Here is a 17861-nt window from a genome sequence, read left to right on the forward strand (position 1 = left end):
TTTCTTAATGCTGGTTTGCTGGGTGTAGATTACCTGGTGGACATCTCCAAGGGTGGAGTTCTGAGGAGATCCATAAAGGTTAACCCAGCTTGGGCCAAAGGTGGGGTTAAATCCTGCAGATAAAGGAGGGACAGAAATTCTACTGTTTCAATTAATGGTATGATACATTTTAGCATAATACATTTTTCAAAATAACGTTTTTCAAATAATGTCGGTATGCCAAACATGTAACGTTGGCTGTATTTAAAAGGGACAAAAACAAAATTTTGTCAATACTTATTGCTTTGCTTAAAACTTTTCAGTTTACCAATAATACAATTTTTAATCATTGATCACAGCTTCCTTGAAACTTTGTTCCTACCACAAGTGAGCAGGAAGTGTTAAAGTGACAAATACTCGGTTATCTTTGCAGATTAAGATTTGATTTTCAAGTTTTTCATCATTTTTTAATAGAATTAAGGACAAAAAACATTATGCATTGTTTTATTAAGACAGTGTAAATCTGGGGTCACACCATTCCTGGTGGGGTCAGAGATCTGCTGCAAGTCAAGAAAGTGAGTTGCCAAAGCGATGTCGCCCATCTTAGAGTCATCAAGAATCTGAACTTTGATTCGCTGAGCCAGAGGAGGAAACTGTTCAATGAAGGAGATCTCCTCGTTCCAAACTGGGCAGTTGGTGGCAGTGGCGACAGATGTTTCCCCCTGAAAGCAGACACACAAAAAGATTATGAAATGTGACAACTCCAAACATTGTTATCAAAAGCAAAACAACTTAAAAACAGCCTATTCTGCTTTCCGATATTTTCTGTGATATATGATACATGGCCAACAATTCAGATAGTGATGTCAGTGTATGTACAAGTAAACCCTTCAAGCTGAAAGGAGGCCTTAGACTGCTGTAAACATTCACTATCAGACAGTTCTTTCTACTCCTGGTTCTGTATTTATTCAGTCAGAAGGAACATCCCTAATGTGGTCAAGATTAGGCTGTCAGTATGAAAGCCCAACCTGCAGCCTGTCCAGACCTTCTGTTTGTGGAGGTGAACTAATTAGAAAAAAGTTGGGTTGAAGGGGGAGGAGCTAAGCAAGCCCATTAAAATGTAGGTAAGGATGATTTTAATCTCTGAAGCTACTCTAGCAAAACTAAACAGAGTTGAAAATGAGCACAAAAAGTTTAATGCAATTCTAGGACTGACCTATGAATATTATAAAGCTGTGAACATCCTGTTTGTGTTTTTCTTGCAGATGTGACAATAGCAGAAACCAAAGTTTGGTACACAAGTTGAAATGCAGGAAAATTTGTTTCAGCAATGCTTCTGAACCAGCACTCAGACCACAAACAACATTTGTACATTTATATATCTGAGTACCTGTTGGCCAGCGAAGGTCACCTTCACATAGGGGTCAATGAATACAGTCCTGTCAGTGACAGACACAAAGGCCATTAGCCCCGCCTCCATGGTGGGCAAACCCTCGGCCCTGTAGATCCGGACACGGAACCGAGCCCAGGGGCGCTCAGAAGGCATACCACGAGGAAGCAGCAAGTTCCTGCAGGAAAAACACAATATCACAACCCACTGATGATGTGTGCTGTATGTTTTTATCAATCTCAGATTCAATAGTTCACAACGAGATCTGCATTTTTGTTTTGCTGAGATTTGATGCGCCCATAAGTTTAGTGGTTGAACTCATGACAAAAGTTAGCAAACTGGAACCTTTAGAATAAAGAGCAAAATTACTAGTAAGACAGACGACCCCATCTCATCACGTCATCTAAACACAGTGAATCCTGAAGTAAAGAAAGGGGAAGTTTAGTGCAGAGACATATTAATAAATCACAGGAAACTAGACAGAAAAAGCGAAACTAGAAACACAGAAGGAGTTGTTTATATCGAAACTATGTTTGTGTGACGTGCAGCAGAACTATATAACCATGCTGGCTTCTAATGCTTTCAGACCTGAGCTTGTGTGTTTGTGTGTTCAGGTCTCCATTTCCGGAAATGTAAAATAAAGATCATTTTTTGAGCTTGACCACTCTGAGTCCAGTTTTTCTCTGTCGCCAAAAGAATTCAAAAGAACAGAATTTAATAATACTTAAGTGCTTCCATTAGGTAAATTATCCAGAACAATAAGAGGTGGTGTTGATTTATTTGTGCCCACACTTGATTTTAGGGGTCTGCTAGGACTGAGGTGGCCTTGTTAAGTCATAATCTCTGCATTCACGACTGTGTTGTTTTGTTAAACAAGGACGCTATTTGTATTTTTCATACTCAAATTAGGGGGTGTATAAATAATTTTGTTTTAAACATGAGGTCAGCAAATGTGGAAATAATTCCATTTAGGGAAAAATGGGCTTTAGACTGGTCTAAACACTCAATATCAGGCAGTTTTTAGCTCAGTTGGCCCAAGGACTGCTATACCATGGCAAGCTAAAATTCACAAAAATCACTGCTCCTCCTGCAGCACTGCTCAGAATTACTCAAACACAGAATGACTTGAGGTCCTCATTGCCACATTTTTCATTTTATCACTGAATTGTGATGGATCAAGAGCTAGATGAGCGAGATGACTTGTCGGGACTCGACATGATGCCAGAGAAAGCAGCAGAGTGCAGCCAATACAATCATTTCCTGTGAATACAGAAGCCCAACGCACCTGCTGTTCAAACCGTTTGCTTATGAGGGGCAACAATAAGGCCATGTATAAAGGGAGGTTGAGTGTGAAGGGAACTAAAACTGCTTGTTTCAGACAAAAATAAATTCCTGCATAATAATAAAAGTATCAGACTAGAAATGACAGGTTCTCTTTACATCTTCTGTTTTTTATGTTATTGGTAATGATTATTATTGATTGTTTTTACAATGATAGGGACTAATCTTGTTTGAAATAAAGGTGAATAAGACATGAGGACTAATAATGATTCCAATACGGCATTAGAACTGACTTTTCAATGTCTTCGGTGGCTCCAGACGAGGAGGACGGTGGCAGACTGGGCATGCTCAGAGTATCCCCCTTCATTAGCACATTGAGGCTGGCCTTGACATAACCTTTGATCCCCGACCGTGTATCTGCAGGATCAGTGAGAGGAGCCCACTTCTGGTAGAAGCGGTGGTCTGGAGAGGCAGAGAGAAAAGAGGTCAGTGAGTACTGCAGTAGTCAGATCAGAGTACCACACTGTGAAAAGTACTTATACCCGGCTGGTTGTACACGGTAGATATGTCAATCTTGAAGGTTCCAATGTGGGTCAACAGGAAGGCCAAAGTCCGCCTGTGGAACACCTGAGAGGAAGAAACATCACAGGTGTTCACTTAGGCCATACCCTCAAGTATGTCACCATGGCAACATCATGAGAGACAATTGGAAAATTAATAGAGCTGACCTTTATCTCTATGACTTTATCAAGGAAAGTCTGTGGAGCCTCCTGGAAGTCAAACTGGAAGTTCTGAAAGAACAGAAAAAAACTGTGATGGACTCTACTGCAGTCTACTGTGTTCTGCTCTGATCTCCACTCCACTGTACCTCGTTGTAGAACGGACAGTTGGTGGATTTCTGAGTTGCAGTGTGTCTTTTCTGGTTTCCTACGCTGATGAAAACTGCAGGGCTGATGTTCACTCCAACCAGCTTCTGGGCCTCGAGGATGTTCACATTTACCTGTACACACACACACACACACACACACACACACACACACGCACACACACACACACAATTCAAATTTATGGTCTTTATAGTGTGTAATGATAGAGGACTGAGTGATATCCAGGTCTGTCTGTTGACTTTATCTAAAGCACATGTTGGTGTTAAACATAAGGTACAGGGGCGAGAATTGGCCTGACAAAAAGACTCAAATCTGGCCCACTGGAGTGTTTTGGACAATGTGAAGGGCACAGATTTTGGACTTTTAACTGTTTCACAGGTTTTACAGGTTCTCCCACTGATAAAGACTGAATATTTTCTATGTATGATTGATTAATTATGAAATACTCTGACAGATTTCTTTCACTGACTACAGCAGCATTTCTCTATCCTGTAGACAAACTTTATCTTTTAATTAATGGCTACCTGGGACAAGATTCCTAATACTTTCCCAGCAAATGTAAGGAGGAAAAATTACTTAATTGGGGTTGTCAAATCTTAGTTTATGGGCTATGTGCATCCCATTTTGTTGACGAGGTAGCCAGATGAGTAAGACCATTACATAAAAACTGTAAGAAATGTGTTTTTGTTTCATGGTATGTAAAGAAATAAACCAAAACAGATAATAAAAAATATTAACTCCAATATAAAACTCCAATATTCAAAAATACACTCAAAAGTTCTTCTCCTACAGGTTTGTCTCTTTGCAAAGCCAGGCAGTTGGCTGGATTGGACCCATCTTGAGAACAGGTTGTGGTCTGCGTGCCGCATGTTTGGCATCCCTGACCTGAACCTGTCCTGTAAACACCAGCCTCAGAAATAAATAGCTGCATGAACTCACCTGGAAGCTCTGGACTCTGGGCATCGCTCCAACAGAACTTTTAGACAGCGGCCTGCAACGACTGCGCGCACACGCACAAACACACACATAAAACAGCAGACAGTAATCATTTCAACTTCACTCAGATAAGCTACAGGTAGTATAACATAGAGAAGGTAACCTGATTTACCTCAGCAGAGAAGTAAAGATGATGTTCGAAGCCTCCATGTCCATCACGTCATCATCGTAATCATCGTAATCACCATCCTCGTCTTCCTCATCCCTCGGAAGCAGATTCTGCCCCAGGCGCCGAGCCTCTCTGTCCAATTGATCGAGGCGGCCGATTGTCCGCTGCCTGATGGGAAAATACGAGACACAGTGACAAACTCAACCACGATTTACAGAAACGTTATTCCAGCAGTGCACAGGCTTGGACTAGAGTGAGACACCGTGAATGGTCAGAGAGGCTTGCCACACTTTTGTGAATAATAATAATAACAAAAAACACTGACTTACAAAGTGTTTCCTAGTTTGAATAAAAGCCACATATCAAAGATAAGCACGCAGACACATAGGGTCACACGTTCATTCTAACATACACACTTCTATACACATGAAAAGGAGCGAAAGTGTGACTCAAAATAATGAAGGAAAGATGAGGGGAAAGCATGAGGAAGATGATGTTATCATAGACCTATGGCCTCCACAGAGGGAGGAGTCGAGGTGGATGGAAGCAGAGATTAATTAATCATCAAGCCTGAGATGATTTTCTTGTTTTTTCTTTTTCTTTGTTTTGTATTTGTGGTATCTTTGGGCTTTTTTTTGTTTGTTTGTTTGTTTGTTTGAATATATCAGTGACTCTTTAAATATTTATTTTCTTTTGTTTTATTTTTAATATGCTATTATGCATGTGAAGCCCATTAAATCTTTATGCATGATGCATCGGGCTATAAAAATAAATAAACTGACATTACTGTAGACTGACTGCTTGATAAAAAGCTTGAATGATTAATGAATCGGAGACTCCTGTGAGGAAGAGTTTTACTCTATGTACAGAGCGGCTTTGGTGTCAGCTCACTTTAAAGATTGTGTAAGTGATGTTAATTCTCACCCTTCAATGTCATCAGCTCCTTCATTTCTGATGACCAGAGTTGATCTGAAGAACAAAAGAACAAAACTAGTCAAGCTAAAAACATCTTGCAGTGGCCGCTTTCATAAAACAGGTCTTTACTGCAGATGAGATTAAAAAAAAAGATTTTTCTGTCCAGCATATATATTACTTACTCATCCTTTTCTTCATCTATGCTCAGAAAGTCCCGTCCATCCCAGGTCCCTGCGGTTCCTTCAAGTGGATGAAACCGAATTTCCAGCTCTATGTAGATCTACAGAAAGAAGGAGATGTAACCAGAGGTAAGTGTTTGCATTTAAAATCCAGACTTTCATACAGCACCGTGTGTGATTGTGCGTCCTCACATCAGTCAGGCTGTAGCTGGCATCGGTGAGCGGTTCCCGTACTACCAACCTCCCAGAAGTCACGACATGCTGGAGGCTGATGATCAGCTTCCCAAGCAGTCTACAAAAACAAGCTTTCAGTATAACTTACACAACAGCATTTGATATTTACGCTTAAAAATACAATTTAGTCAATATAGAGAAAGTAAAAATGTATAAACATGTCAAAACTGAATTTCTTTTTCTTTCTACTCTAACACCACAGGTGCTTTTCATTACTTCATTTTCATTTTTCTCACATCTTATTCATGGAGCTACTGCAGGGCTGAATAACAATAATTAGCAAATCTGTGTCTGTTCATTGCACAGATCATGGATGGAAGGATGCTAATCAGGCTTGCTAGGGTTAGTACTCCACCCTCTAATCCAAATATGATCATTTCTGTGTATATAATCTATGTTATTAGGTCCTCCCAGCAGAGACGTGTGAGTGTTCATCATAATAATTGAAAGCACCCCATAAACTCACCAAGGACTTATCTTTTACTATTAATTATCATTATTAGTTACTATTTCATTATGACAAATTGCTAATAAGATGTGATGATGACGTTTTTGTTAATCTGTTAGATGTGTGTGTGTGTGTGTGTGTTACCTGTTAGAGAAGAATTTACTGCAGTTGTAAACGCTGACGGTCAAAACTTCAGTACTGATCTCTTTTCCGTAGTGAGGCCATCGGAAATGCTGCAAGTACACACACACACACACACACACACACACACACACACACACACACACACACACACACACACAGTTTTGAATGTATTTAACGACTTCTTCACTGAATTCAGATGACTGAGCTTCGTTCAGAGGTTTACAAACATGCTTCCATACACTATAAAACACACTATAGATCCTCTGACATCTAAACACAACGACAACAAGTAGATTTGTTTTGAGATTATTTCTATCATTCTGCTGGTAGAAATTGACACGAAAAAACATTTTAACATTGAAGTTGTCTTTGGCCAGAGCTGCAGTCATTTGTACAATTTCTTCTTTAAAAAAAGACACTGGACTCAAAACAAAAACCATTAATGGTCTTAAAACACACTCTAAGATTTAAGATCCCCAACATAAAACAATCAAGAACGGGAGTTTTCCACAGTTTTACACTTATACTGACCTGATTTCGTTTAAAACATTATGCATTAATCTTTCAGTGCCTTGACTAAGGACATTTTTGGAGGCAGTGATTGAACCAAAAAAACCCAGTAAGTCTGAGTAAAAAAAAAAAAAAATGGAAACAAGAAGGGGAAAAAATGACACTTTGAGTCAAAAATCTGGGTTAAGTGATTTTCTTACAGTTTAGAAAATATTTTTTGGAATTTATTTCAATAGAAGTCACTCAGAATTTCAAAAAATAATATTTATCCCAAAGAAAAGAAAGCTGTACTTCATTTTATTGTGAAAATAAATAATACATCCATAAAACCATAACTGTAGCCTACTGGGGTGGGAATAGTTCAGGAGTTGGGATGAATAGGGGGTGTATTTTTATGTACCAGAATATATTTGAAAATTCAATAAAGAGATGTGAAAAAGTAAGGAAAAATAAAAATAAAACCACACTATCTTTGTGCCAAATCATCTTCATATTCTTGGTTTACACATTTGTTGTGTAAAACTTTATATCAGCTACTGTGCAATGCCTCCGGTGCCGACATTTTCAGTCACACTTCTTGTATCTGAAGCATAGATAAAAGCAAAATATGGTTCTATGATGCAGTTTGACAATTACGTCATGATTTTTAATTAGCATGCTGGGATTCTCAGATAAAAGTCATAAAGAAACAAATCTGTCAGGATCCATCACTCATCATGATTCACAGTTATTTAGCTTCATTTATTTGTAAAAGTTCAGTTTTTATTTCAAATGTTAATATTTCCGTTTTCTCAGCCATGACATCTTGTAATTGTTGTACTAAAAGAATTTGATCCTCAAACAAACAGAAAAATTAAATCTAGATCCAGGAAAGAACTTTGGACATTTTCCACTTCAGCTGTTAATCATAGTGTGGCAGAGACACACAGATACACTCACCTGGTCACACCTGAAGAACAAACAGATGTCTGACTCAGAAGCAAAGAAATATATACTCAGATACTCATGATCACGTCACAAGAGGTTTCTGTATTACTTTATCAACAAACAGGAGGTTATGTAATGAGACTGAGGCTTTTACTCGGCTTTCTTTTTTCATCTTTGAAATCATGCAATAGTGTTTCTTTTTCTTTTAATGTATTTATTGTCGGAAAGGCCTTTCAACTTCTAAAATCAATCACAGAAGAAACAATAAGAGAGAAAAAGAAAAAACTAATAAGTCAATAGATACAGAATCAAGAAGGTGGGAGAACATGGATGGGGACACATCTGGAGACGGGGATTATACTGAGCTAAAATGTGTCAGGAAGGCTTTCCACATGTGAGAAGTTGTGGGATTTGCCTCAGAGAGAATGGTTGATCGTATCAGGTTTAAGAAAAGACATTGTATCACAGAGCCACTGCACATGGGAGGGAGCATTGCTGATGGAGTAGGAATAGGTGTCACATTGCCAATAATGAGGTGAGATCTCCATCTAACCGGTTGGAGAATCGTTTGTACTCCACTGGGACACCAAAGATGGCAATACGGCGAGAGTCACGTTTAAAGAGAGTATTTTTGACACTGTGTCACAGCAATGCTGCCAAAATCTCTGCTGCCCAGAAATGTTGCCAGGTGCTTCATTAGGTACCATAAACTTGTATTCTGACATGTGGCAGAGATGTATCCTCTTAGATATATCTCTTTTGGAAGAATGTCAAAAGCTCTCATTTCTTTAAAGCAAGTCAGAACTGCAGCCAATTATTCATTATTTATAATACGATTTTACACTTTTGCACTTTTATAAATGTAGTAATATTTTTCTTGTTAAACTAAAGTGTGCGCATGTTGGATGTAAAAGCCCAATTAGGGGCATTAGTTGGAAATGAACAGTTCTCTATGCAGCACATGAGTGTCGTGCTCTGTCCTGGAAACATGTTAAACTGAAGTGTGTGCATTAAAACAAATATTTAAATTAAAAATAAAATAGAAGAACGCATAATATGAAAAATAATAAATATCTACTCTCTTCTGCTTATCCCTCTCAGGGTCACGGGGGTGCTGAAGCCTGTCCCAGCTTTCTAAGGGCGAGAGGGAGGGTACACCCTAGATAGGTTGCCAGATTGTCACAGGGATAATGCATCGAGACAATCATTCACGCTCACATTCACTCCCGCATTCAAACCTATGGGCAATTTAGTGTTTCCAATTAATCACTAACTGCATGTCTTTGGACTGTGGGAGTATCCGGGGAGAAACTGGGCAAACAGCAAACTCTGCAAAGAAAGACCCTGGCCTGGTGGTGGAATTGAACTTAGGAACTCCTTGCTGTGAGGCACCAGTGCTAACCACTGTGCCTCCCAATTAATAAATAAATATCATTAAAATATTTTAAACATTTTTTATTTTAGTAGCTCACCTCATGGGTGAATCTGTGCTTAAATGTCATCACCATATTTTCACTGGGCATCTCCATCTCCTAATGCTGGCCTGTCTCCAATCAAAATACTTTTAATACTTAAGACCCCGTAAATATTTCTGGTTTTGGCATTAATTTCTGATTAGCCCGTGGTCATGGTTCCCATTTAAGAACTTCGGTCAGATGGCTTTTCTTGTAGCCTTTTCTTGTAACACAAGTAACTAGAAAAAGGTGCCCGTTGCTGTCTTCATATTCAGGATGTATAATTGATGGTGTTTGCTTTCTTTTTCAAGTACAGTTTCTGCCTCTGTGCACTGAAATATTCTTGTCTTCCTTCTATGTCATTAAATAATTAATAGACTAGGAAAGAATCTCTGCACGAGTTTCTCGGTTTGGTAGTTGGTCAGCTTTGTTGAATCTCCTCATGTCTTATGACATTTTATTCACACAATAATGTCAATTTGTTAAACCTCTTTCTTTTGTGTGAACTAAGTATAAAAGTCGCCTTAAAGCTTATCGGAAGGAATCCTGTCACAGTTACAACTATAAATGTAGCAGCTCGATAAAATGCCACACATACATGTCATACAGTTAAAATGTTGGACTTTTTGGTTTTGGTCATAAATGACAGCTTTAGATAAATTCAAACTATGACCTGATAATAAAGATTATAAAGGACTGTGAATGGTAGTTACATCCCTGAGAATGAATCAGAATTAACTGAACAATACAGCCTCTCTGCATGATGTCTGTACCAAATGTCACAAGATTACAAGCAGAATTTGTTGATGTCGGTTTGGTTTGTAAACCAAAACTATCAGTCCAGTGTTGTAGTTCAGTCTAGGATTGGATGGGCTGTTATGTCTATCAAAACCTTCATGTTGAGTTGTTTAAATATTTTAGACCTGATCAGTTTAGTGGACCAACCAGCTAACAGACCGTGAGCCATGCCAGGAGGATGGATTCATCTATCACATCTGTCTTAACAGAGTGAAGCAGATTAACGTCAATTCATTCCAGTAGCAGGCGTGTGTGCTGAAGGAGTGGCTGTGTGTGCACTATAGGAGGGGTACACTCTCATATCAGTTTAATTAAAATAGTTTCAATCTGTAGCAGGCAAACAGCAGCAGCTACCAGCTCCAACACGCGCACAGCGTTTCTGTCTTTGTGAGGAGCCTCAAACTGACCATTTATTGTCCTCTTAAAACCAAGTCTGACGTGTCAAACAGCCCCCTGCGAGTTCAACGTGGTCCTGATAACGATAAACAAGTACAGACCAGTACAGACAGAAAGGATGAAAATCATTTGATCTGAAATCTCAAATGCTCTCACTTACTAAAAGTGTGTTTGCACAAACCTGTGCATAAATCATGTGTCTGAGGGCTTCCATTAGAATGAAGGCTAATCTCCGCACTCCCATCTGAACAGACATCTCTTTAAACGCCAGAGTCACACAAGAAACGAGCGATCGATAGTGATGCCTCCCTTTGATTTGTGGCCTCCTATTTGGAAAATGCAAGCTAAGCATTTTGGCCGGTCTCGTCACGCTTTTCTTTTTTGATTGTTTTGTTTGTTTTTTAATCAGACACAACTAACTTGTGGATCTGAATTGAGAAACTGAGAGCGATGGTATAAAGTGCCAGCTTCTCCATCGCAATTTTGTTACAGCTATATTAACCCCTGCTTTAATCTAACTTACAAATTAAATATCTCGCTGTGTTGAGGAAGACTTTAAAATACAGACTGAGAATAAAAACTCCATAGTAAAGTCAAAATACGATTTAGCGCCATTGTTTTATAGACAGTCTCATCTTCGTGCAACCAGAGGAGTCGTCCCCTGGAGATCATTAGAGAAAAATGCAGGTTTCAAGGAACTGGGTTTATAACTGGTCATAGTTTGAAGATAGTTTTGGAAAGCAGATTTGTCAGGTAACTATACATCTGGGGATTATGAGGACGGGTAAGCTAGCCTGGTAACTTTAGACTCTGGAGGTCTGCATAGACCATTTACCCAAATCCAACTAATGCCTGTGATTGTTCAATGGTGCTCAGAAAACAAGAAAAAAGCAGATGGAAACCAGAAAGCTTCCAGCACCAAAAATCCTTTGGTTCGAGATTGTAAATGTTCATCTGCAGAATATGCTTACAGGGATACATCCAGCTGGCGCTTTTCTGAATGGCATGAGCATGTCCATAGCATAATATGGTTTACTGACCTCATTGAAGATGGCCACATTCTCACACTGCAGGACTCTGGTTTTATGGGTGAAACCTGAAGGAAAGACAGACAGACTGTGATGCTTTTGTCTGCACACTGTGAATGAAATATAAACATAGCAATAAAACAAAACTGCCTTGTCTAATGTTCCACTTTGTGGCTATGTTTTTTTTTCTTCTTAAAAAAAGATGTGTAATTCAATAACTTGCTGTAATTTTCATCATTTCAAGCTGCAACATTTCAGAAAAAATGTACCTCATTGTTTTTTTGCACAGAAATGAGTGATCCTTATCTTACCGTAAATATGTTTTAATTTAAATTATCTGACATTTACAAATACAGCTTTAATGACTATTTAATTCAAAGTAATGTCAATGGCATTATTTTAATAATTACAATAATTATATATAATATATATAATAAATATATTTTGGCCAAACGCTCATTCACTGTTAATTATTTTAACTTCATCGTCATCATAGTATGAATTTATTACAAAAGCCAAACCAGATCAGTTGTTAGAATGAGATAATAAACAGATTGTAAGATTATGAAAAAATTATAAAGATCTTACAAAAAAGCACCAACTGAAGTACAGCAATGTTTTATTTACACATTAATGCATCAATAAAACACTCTAAAACCAGTTTATAATGGTGTGGTGGTCACAGTTACTTAAATACTTTAAATGCATCGCCTTTACTTCTAATTGAATCCCTGATAATATACGCATCAGCATCTGAATGCTTCACCTCTGCAGTGTAGGGACTTATTTTAATGTTGACTGAGTAACACCCATACGTGTACATGTGTAGCAATTTAATGTTTGTTCAAATGCTGACAAATAAACTTTTCTGTACGCTGTAATGAAAAGACCATCACAGAGTACACTTTAACGCTCTTCTTAACACAGCCTAAAAGTTGATTTAAGCAGTTTCTGTTTTACACCAGTACAGCTACTGGCAATAATGAAACAATAAGCTGGTTTCAGTCAAGACTGAAGTTGGCTTCGGACCACATCAAAAAATCGTCACTAGATATCAGGAAAAACTAGATAAAATTTATTAAAACAACAACAACAACAAAAAAACACTGGAAATGTGAACCTAAACAATAAACATCATCCTTGTGTAGTTTAATGCTTCTTTAATCCTGTCAATCATTTGAGCTTCAACGTGTTTTTACTCGTCATCTGAGCTCCACGTTTGATTTTCTTATTTGTTCACTGTATGAAATTTAAATTCATGCAGTGAATTTCTCAGCTTAAAAATAAACAAAATAAATAAATCTCCACATGCCAGCAGTGCTAAAATAACTTTTCCCTTGTTTCAGTTGCTACATCTGTTTGTAGTTTATGTATTTGTTCCCATTTCTCCTCCTCCTCTTACCAGTGTCCCTCCAGAGGAAGTGAAGCAGAACAAAATCAAGGATTGGCTGAAGTTTAAAAAAACAGTTTCTCTCTAACGTCAGAGTCTCAAATGTAAACAGAAGATGTAACGCAGTGACAATGAACTCTACACTGCTCTGCCACCATAATAAAAACCCATAATTCCAAATCAGTAATGCACCTTTTAAATGTAATACTCTGGATTTACTTGTTTTAAATTATTGGCACTTTTCTGCTAGTTTTTATACTTTCAGTATTTTTATGCAGAATTTAGACTGTTGCATTTTTACAGTTTGGTACTGTTACTTTTACGATAAAAAAAAAACGATAGAAGTTCAATAAAGCAAACCAAGAACACAGATCATGTGTGTCCTCACACTTTTGTTTCACTTAATGTGCCAAAGAGACCAAAGGTGTGTGCGGACATTGCTGCTGTGTGTTACCGACCTCTGAAGCAGAGTTCGACCTTTCTGTCAGATCGCCCTGGCAGGTTAAAGATCCTCTTCAGATTCACAGTGATGGACATGATAACAGACACCTGTTTTTCTGTCTATTTACATCATGTCCTTATGAAGTCGACTCATTGCTTCTTCTCCGTCTTCCCTCTTCAGCGGTATGAAACTGTGTGTGTGACTGTACAGTTAGTCTTGTTAAAGTGTGTGTGTGTGTAGGGCAGGACCTTTTAAATGTTTGAGAAAGCAAATACAGTTGCTCAACTAGTTTCCTCCTCAAAAAGCACACACGCACACACTCCAGCCTTCTGCAGAGTTTACCTGCACCCTGTTCCAGGAAGCAGTTTTAACTTTGAGTGGATGAACTCTATGATGGGGAAACAAATGTTTGATTCCAGCACAGATGATCAGATAGTTTGACCAGCTCTGAGTGTGTTCGACTGAATATAAAGAGCAAAGCCTCCCTTTCAACCCGATGGAGCTGAAACATGAACGTCAGTATGTTTGTGTGAGAAATCATTCATGCTGAGAGGTAGACTAGCTAAACAAACAGTCGTCCTTCTCTCAGTAAGTAAAGATAAGAAGAAAATGACGTTTTTACAAGAACAGCAGCAGCTCTTCCAATGAAACACAAAAACCACCACGCTTTCCATTTCCCAGTTTTTATTACCATCTTGAGAAAAGCATTCTTCACAGACAGGTTTATTATTGGTTATACTGGTTTAGTTACACAGGTAAGTCGATAGTAGTTAGCCGAACAAGCAGTGGAGCTGCTAGTCACATTATGCTGTGGCTCCACAAACTATTCTAATCACAGCCTGCAGCAGTGTGGGAATACTATGGGAGATGTAGTGCTTTATCATTATTAATACCTAATCTTAAGCTTAATTTGTTGATACTGTGGGTTTGTGAGATGACTGCACCATGTGACCAATCAATATGATCAACAATTGACTCCTAAAATATGTTTTACTAGAACAAAAATATATTTCAGTATTCAACATGTGAAAACAGAAGTTTCCCTTTCTTTAGAAGCACCAGGTGAGGGTGAAGGTGAAAAACAACCTGTAAGAAAAAAAGCTTTCTACTGAATCTACTAATGTTTGGTACAAAAAAACCCAAAACAACCAAAATGAAATCACTATTGTTCTGATTTTATTATCTTTTTCTACAACAGTTTAGAATGTTCTGTTTGCAGAAGATTCAAACACTGCAGACCTGTTTCTAAGACTAACCCTAACCCCTTTGCCACAGCAGAAATAAACCAGCAGCTCCCGACCTAAAGGCTTGGCATAGCGCAGATCATGAGATGAAGAAAAGAAATTTAAAGAAAACAAAACACAAACTGACTTTTCGCCCAAATTTTGTCCAATACGTGGAACTTTAAAAAAAATAAATAAAAATTTTGCCGTTGTTAAAAATGTATTTAAATGATACGGATCTTTCTGTTGAACTGATCACAGCTGTTAATACAGTAGTTGTGTGCGCTGCTGTGACAATTATAGTCAGTTCTGCAAGGAAAAGGATTTTGGCAAACAGTAAAGCAAAACAAGGGAGATGGTGTTTTAATAAGAATCAGTTTATCCCATTCAGCTGATCTCTGAACTTCTGTGACAAAATTAGCAGAGGATTCACTTCCTGCGAGTCTATCAGGACGCTGTGCAGAAGAGGTGGCTTTCTATCACCCATATTCATGGTGAAATACAGTTTCAATTAAAAATAGATAAAACAACGTGTTTGATCACTTTTGCCTGACCTTTTCCCCTGGAGATCTGATCTCTCAGAGTTTTAATTGAAGAAAATCAAACCAGCACTTTCATGAGACTGAAACAAGAAATCTTGGCTCAAGTTAAAATAAAAATACAATCAATACAGAGTACAAGAATTTGACCTAAAATTAGCTGTGAAAAGCGAACGTTGATGTCACTTTTCTTCTTTTCGTTTGCAAAAGTGATGATGTGACATGAGTAAAAAAAGCTCAATCTTGCCATGAGTTTGGAGGTCAAGACACCGACCACAAAGTCGAGCGTTTCAGTTTAACCAAGCACTTCTTTTTCCCATTTTTCCTCCTTCCTTTCCTGCATTTTCTCTAGCTAATCTTTTAAAAAACAAAAAAGGCACAACATCTAATAATTGTTTAGAAGTCTTTACAGCTGAAGCTGTGGTAACAGTATTTTATAACAAAATTAAATGTGACTATGCTGTAAACATATTTTGACACGTTTTAAATCCCAGCATCCCAGGCTGTAGGAGCCATGTTTATCTTGAGGTTTCTTAAAGTGTCCACAATGCTTGCTGTTTTACGACTTCACTGCGTTTCAGTTACATAAAAGCTTAGTTTGATTATTAATTGCTTACTTCTGCATCTCATGTTTTCCTTGGCATTAATCCTTCAAAGCCTGGACATGTTGCTGTGATATGGAGTTCAAGCTTGAATACAAATTCATGTTTTAAAGTGTTCGTGTTTGCTTTGGAAACAATTTTTTTCCAACTTCAATAACATCTTATTTGCATAGGATCCAAATAGAGCAGTGATGTCACTGTGCAGCACAGGTGGCCATTTTGGCTCCCAGGATTCATTCAAGTGTGAAAAGTTTTCAGGTTTATTCAAAAAGGCACTTTACTGTCATTGTTCTAAACTTTGTTTGACTTCACTTTGCACATTATGTTTGATACTAATTGCTTTCTTATAAAGCACACATTATATTATCTTTAATGTCCAACCTCGACTCTATTTCAATCAATTGATTGCAGTTGAATTGCAGACGTTCAGATTTACTAGTAACCTGCAAACGTTACTGACATAATGTGCAAAATGGAGCTCTGGGAGCCAAAATGGCAGCATTAACAACCAGCAGCACAAGAGAGCTATACAGAAACATCCAGGCTCAAGTAGCAAGAAAGAAGCTAAACTAAGGCTACACTATAAGGCAGCATTAAAGTCTATAGTAAGGCGGTAGGTGTAAAGCTATATATCATTTGTAATATAATCTTCCAGCAAAGTGCAAGGTATTGGCACATTTAAAAAAAAAAAAGCTAATCAGAGCAACACACACACAGAGCTGAGGAACCAGGAGCTGCAGTGCCACTCATGTCCACTAGGGGCTGCTGTGATAAAACTACATTTAAACGAATGAGAAAACCCAGACATCTGTGCAGATTTTAGAGATCACATCTCCTCTGTCAGTAACTTTCTTCTTCTGTTAGAATACATGTGGAACAAAAACAAGACACTTTTTCTCCTGTGTGTGTGTGTGTGTGTGTGGCTCTTTGTTATTCAAACACATGCTAACAAACACATGTGATCTGCATAGATACTGTGGAAGCAGCAGAAGGAATAAATAATCTGCCATTTCTATTCTAAGATTATCATTCCAGCTATAGAAGACAAAGATCTGGAAACAAAGACATTCTTAAATGGAGTAAACAAAACTGGGATGTTTTCCTGTGGCATCCTGATTGGCTAACAGCTGAGTGCTGTTCTGCAATTGGCTAACACATCAGCGTGGTCCTTGAAGAGTGGTCAACTTTGTGGCTGAAGGCCGAGTGGGGGCATGTGGTCTAGCGGTGGGTTGGAATGACATGAGGGTGGGCCTTCGGTTTTGGGGAATGTGAGGGTGGGCTTTAGGGCATGCGGAATGTTTAGGATTTAGCAGCAGCCTGAGATTTTGGTGGATCCAGCCCTCTCGTTTTAAAATAAGAGACCAGCTGATTGGGAATCTCAGCGAGCACAGACTGAGCCAGAGCAGCCTGAGGAGCCTGGAAAAAGAGAGAGACGTTGTTAATGATTTCCTCCAACACCACAGAGTCCATGCACAGAAATGACTTCACCCCCAGAGACAGGTTAACATTTAGAGTATATTATTTTAGACCTGAACAGGTTTTAAATTAAGAAAATATTTTCTGTTGTTGATGCATTTTTGTTTTGTGCCCTCTGAGGAGAGTGGTTGCATGAATTGAATGTAGAGACTTATCATCATTTCTATGAAAGAAATATCCCTTCATCTATAAAAGTACACAGGTAAATCCAGCAGGGTAGTTGGAGGGAGGGGTCAGCCGTCAGTATAAAACAAAACTGGATGAGAAAAGTTGTCATTCTGGAGGAAGATGTAAAAAAAATAATGTCCTTGCATTTCATTAAATTCAAGCAAGAATCCACCTAAATTCTGTCTATATTTGCCTATTTAGGCACAGTGACTGCACTGTTTTAGTGGAAAGCATCTAAAAATCTGCTTTGTGCCGTGTCGGCATGAGAAGTAATGTTTCTGTTTATCTTTCAGGTTTTCAGCATAATAGTTGTCATAAAAGTTGGAATAATATTAAATTTATAACT

At 38.2% G+C, this 17861-nt stretch overlaps 2 protein-coding genes across 4 annotated transcripts in view; both read right to left on the reverse strand.

Annotated features, from left to right (window-relative positions):
* fer1l4 (fer-1 like family member 4) overlaps window positions 1-13709 on the reverse strand; it is a 30233-nt gene extending 16524 nt beyond the window's left edge. For both annotated transcript variants that reach the window (XM_082534454.1, XM_082534453.1), the window contains exons 1-15: window positions 13524-13709; window positions 11688-11743; window positions 6563-6651; window positions 5929-6028; window positions 5740-5837; window positions 5567-5611; window positions 4646-4810; window positions 4477-4537; window positions 3519-3650; window positions 3379-3441; window positions 3193-3277; window positions 2944-3112; window positions 1370-1547; window positions 515-701; window positions 34-113 (exon numbers count right to left, since the gene is read on the reverse strand). In XM_082534454.1, the coding sequence (XP_082390580.1) occupies window positions 34-113; window positions 515-701; window positions 1370-1547; window positions 2944-3112; window positions 3193-3277; window positions 3379-3441; window positions 3519-3650; window positions 4477-4537; window positions 4646-4810; window positions 5567-5611; window positions 5740-5837; window positions 5929-6028; window positions 6563-6651; window positions 11688-11743; window positions 13524-13602 (1587 nt within the window). In that variant the 5' untranslated portion in view covers window positions 13603-13709. The remainder of the gene's footprint in view (window positions 1-33; window positions 114-514; window positions 702-1369; window positions 1548-2943; window positions 3113-3192; window positions 3278-3378; window positions 3442-3518; window positions 3651-4476; window positions 4538-4645; window positions 4811-5566; window positions 5612-5739; window positions 5838-5928; window positions 6029-6562; window positions 6652-11687; window positions 11744-13523) is intronic.
* A 465-nt stretch (window positions 13710-14174) lies between these two features.
* Window positions 14175-17861, reverse strand: part of cpne1 (copine I) — a 28645-nt gene continuing 24958 nt past the window's right edge. For both annotated transcript variants that reach the window (XM_082534466.1, XM_082534467.1), the window contains exon 16: window positions 14175-17287. In XM_082534466.1, coding sequence (XP_082390592.1) covers window positions 17171-17287 — 117 coding nt within the window. In that variant the 3' untranslated portion in view covers window positions 14175-17170. The remainder of the gene's footprint in view (window positions 17288-17861) is intronic.

This window comes from Aulonocara stuartgranti (genome assembly GCF_965226115.1).
Source record: "Aulonocara stuartgranti genome assembly, chromosome: 5".
Classification (NCBI taxonomy): Eukaryota; Metazoa; Chordata; class Actinopteri; order Cichliformes; family Cichlidae; genus Aulonocara; species Aulonocara stuartgranti.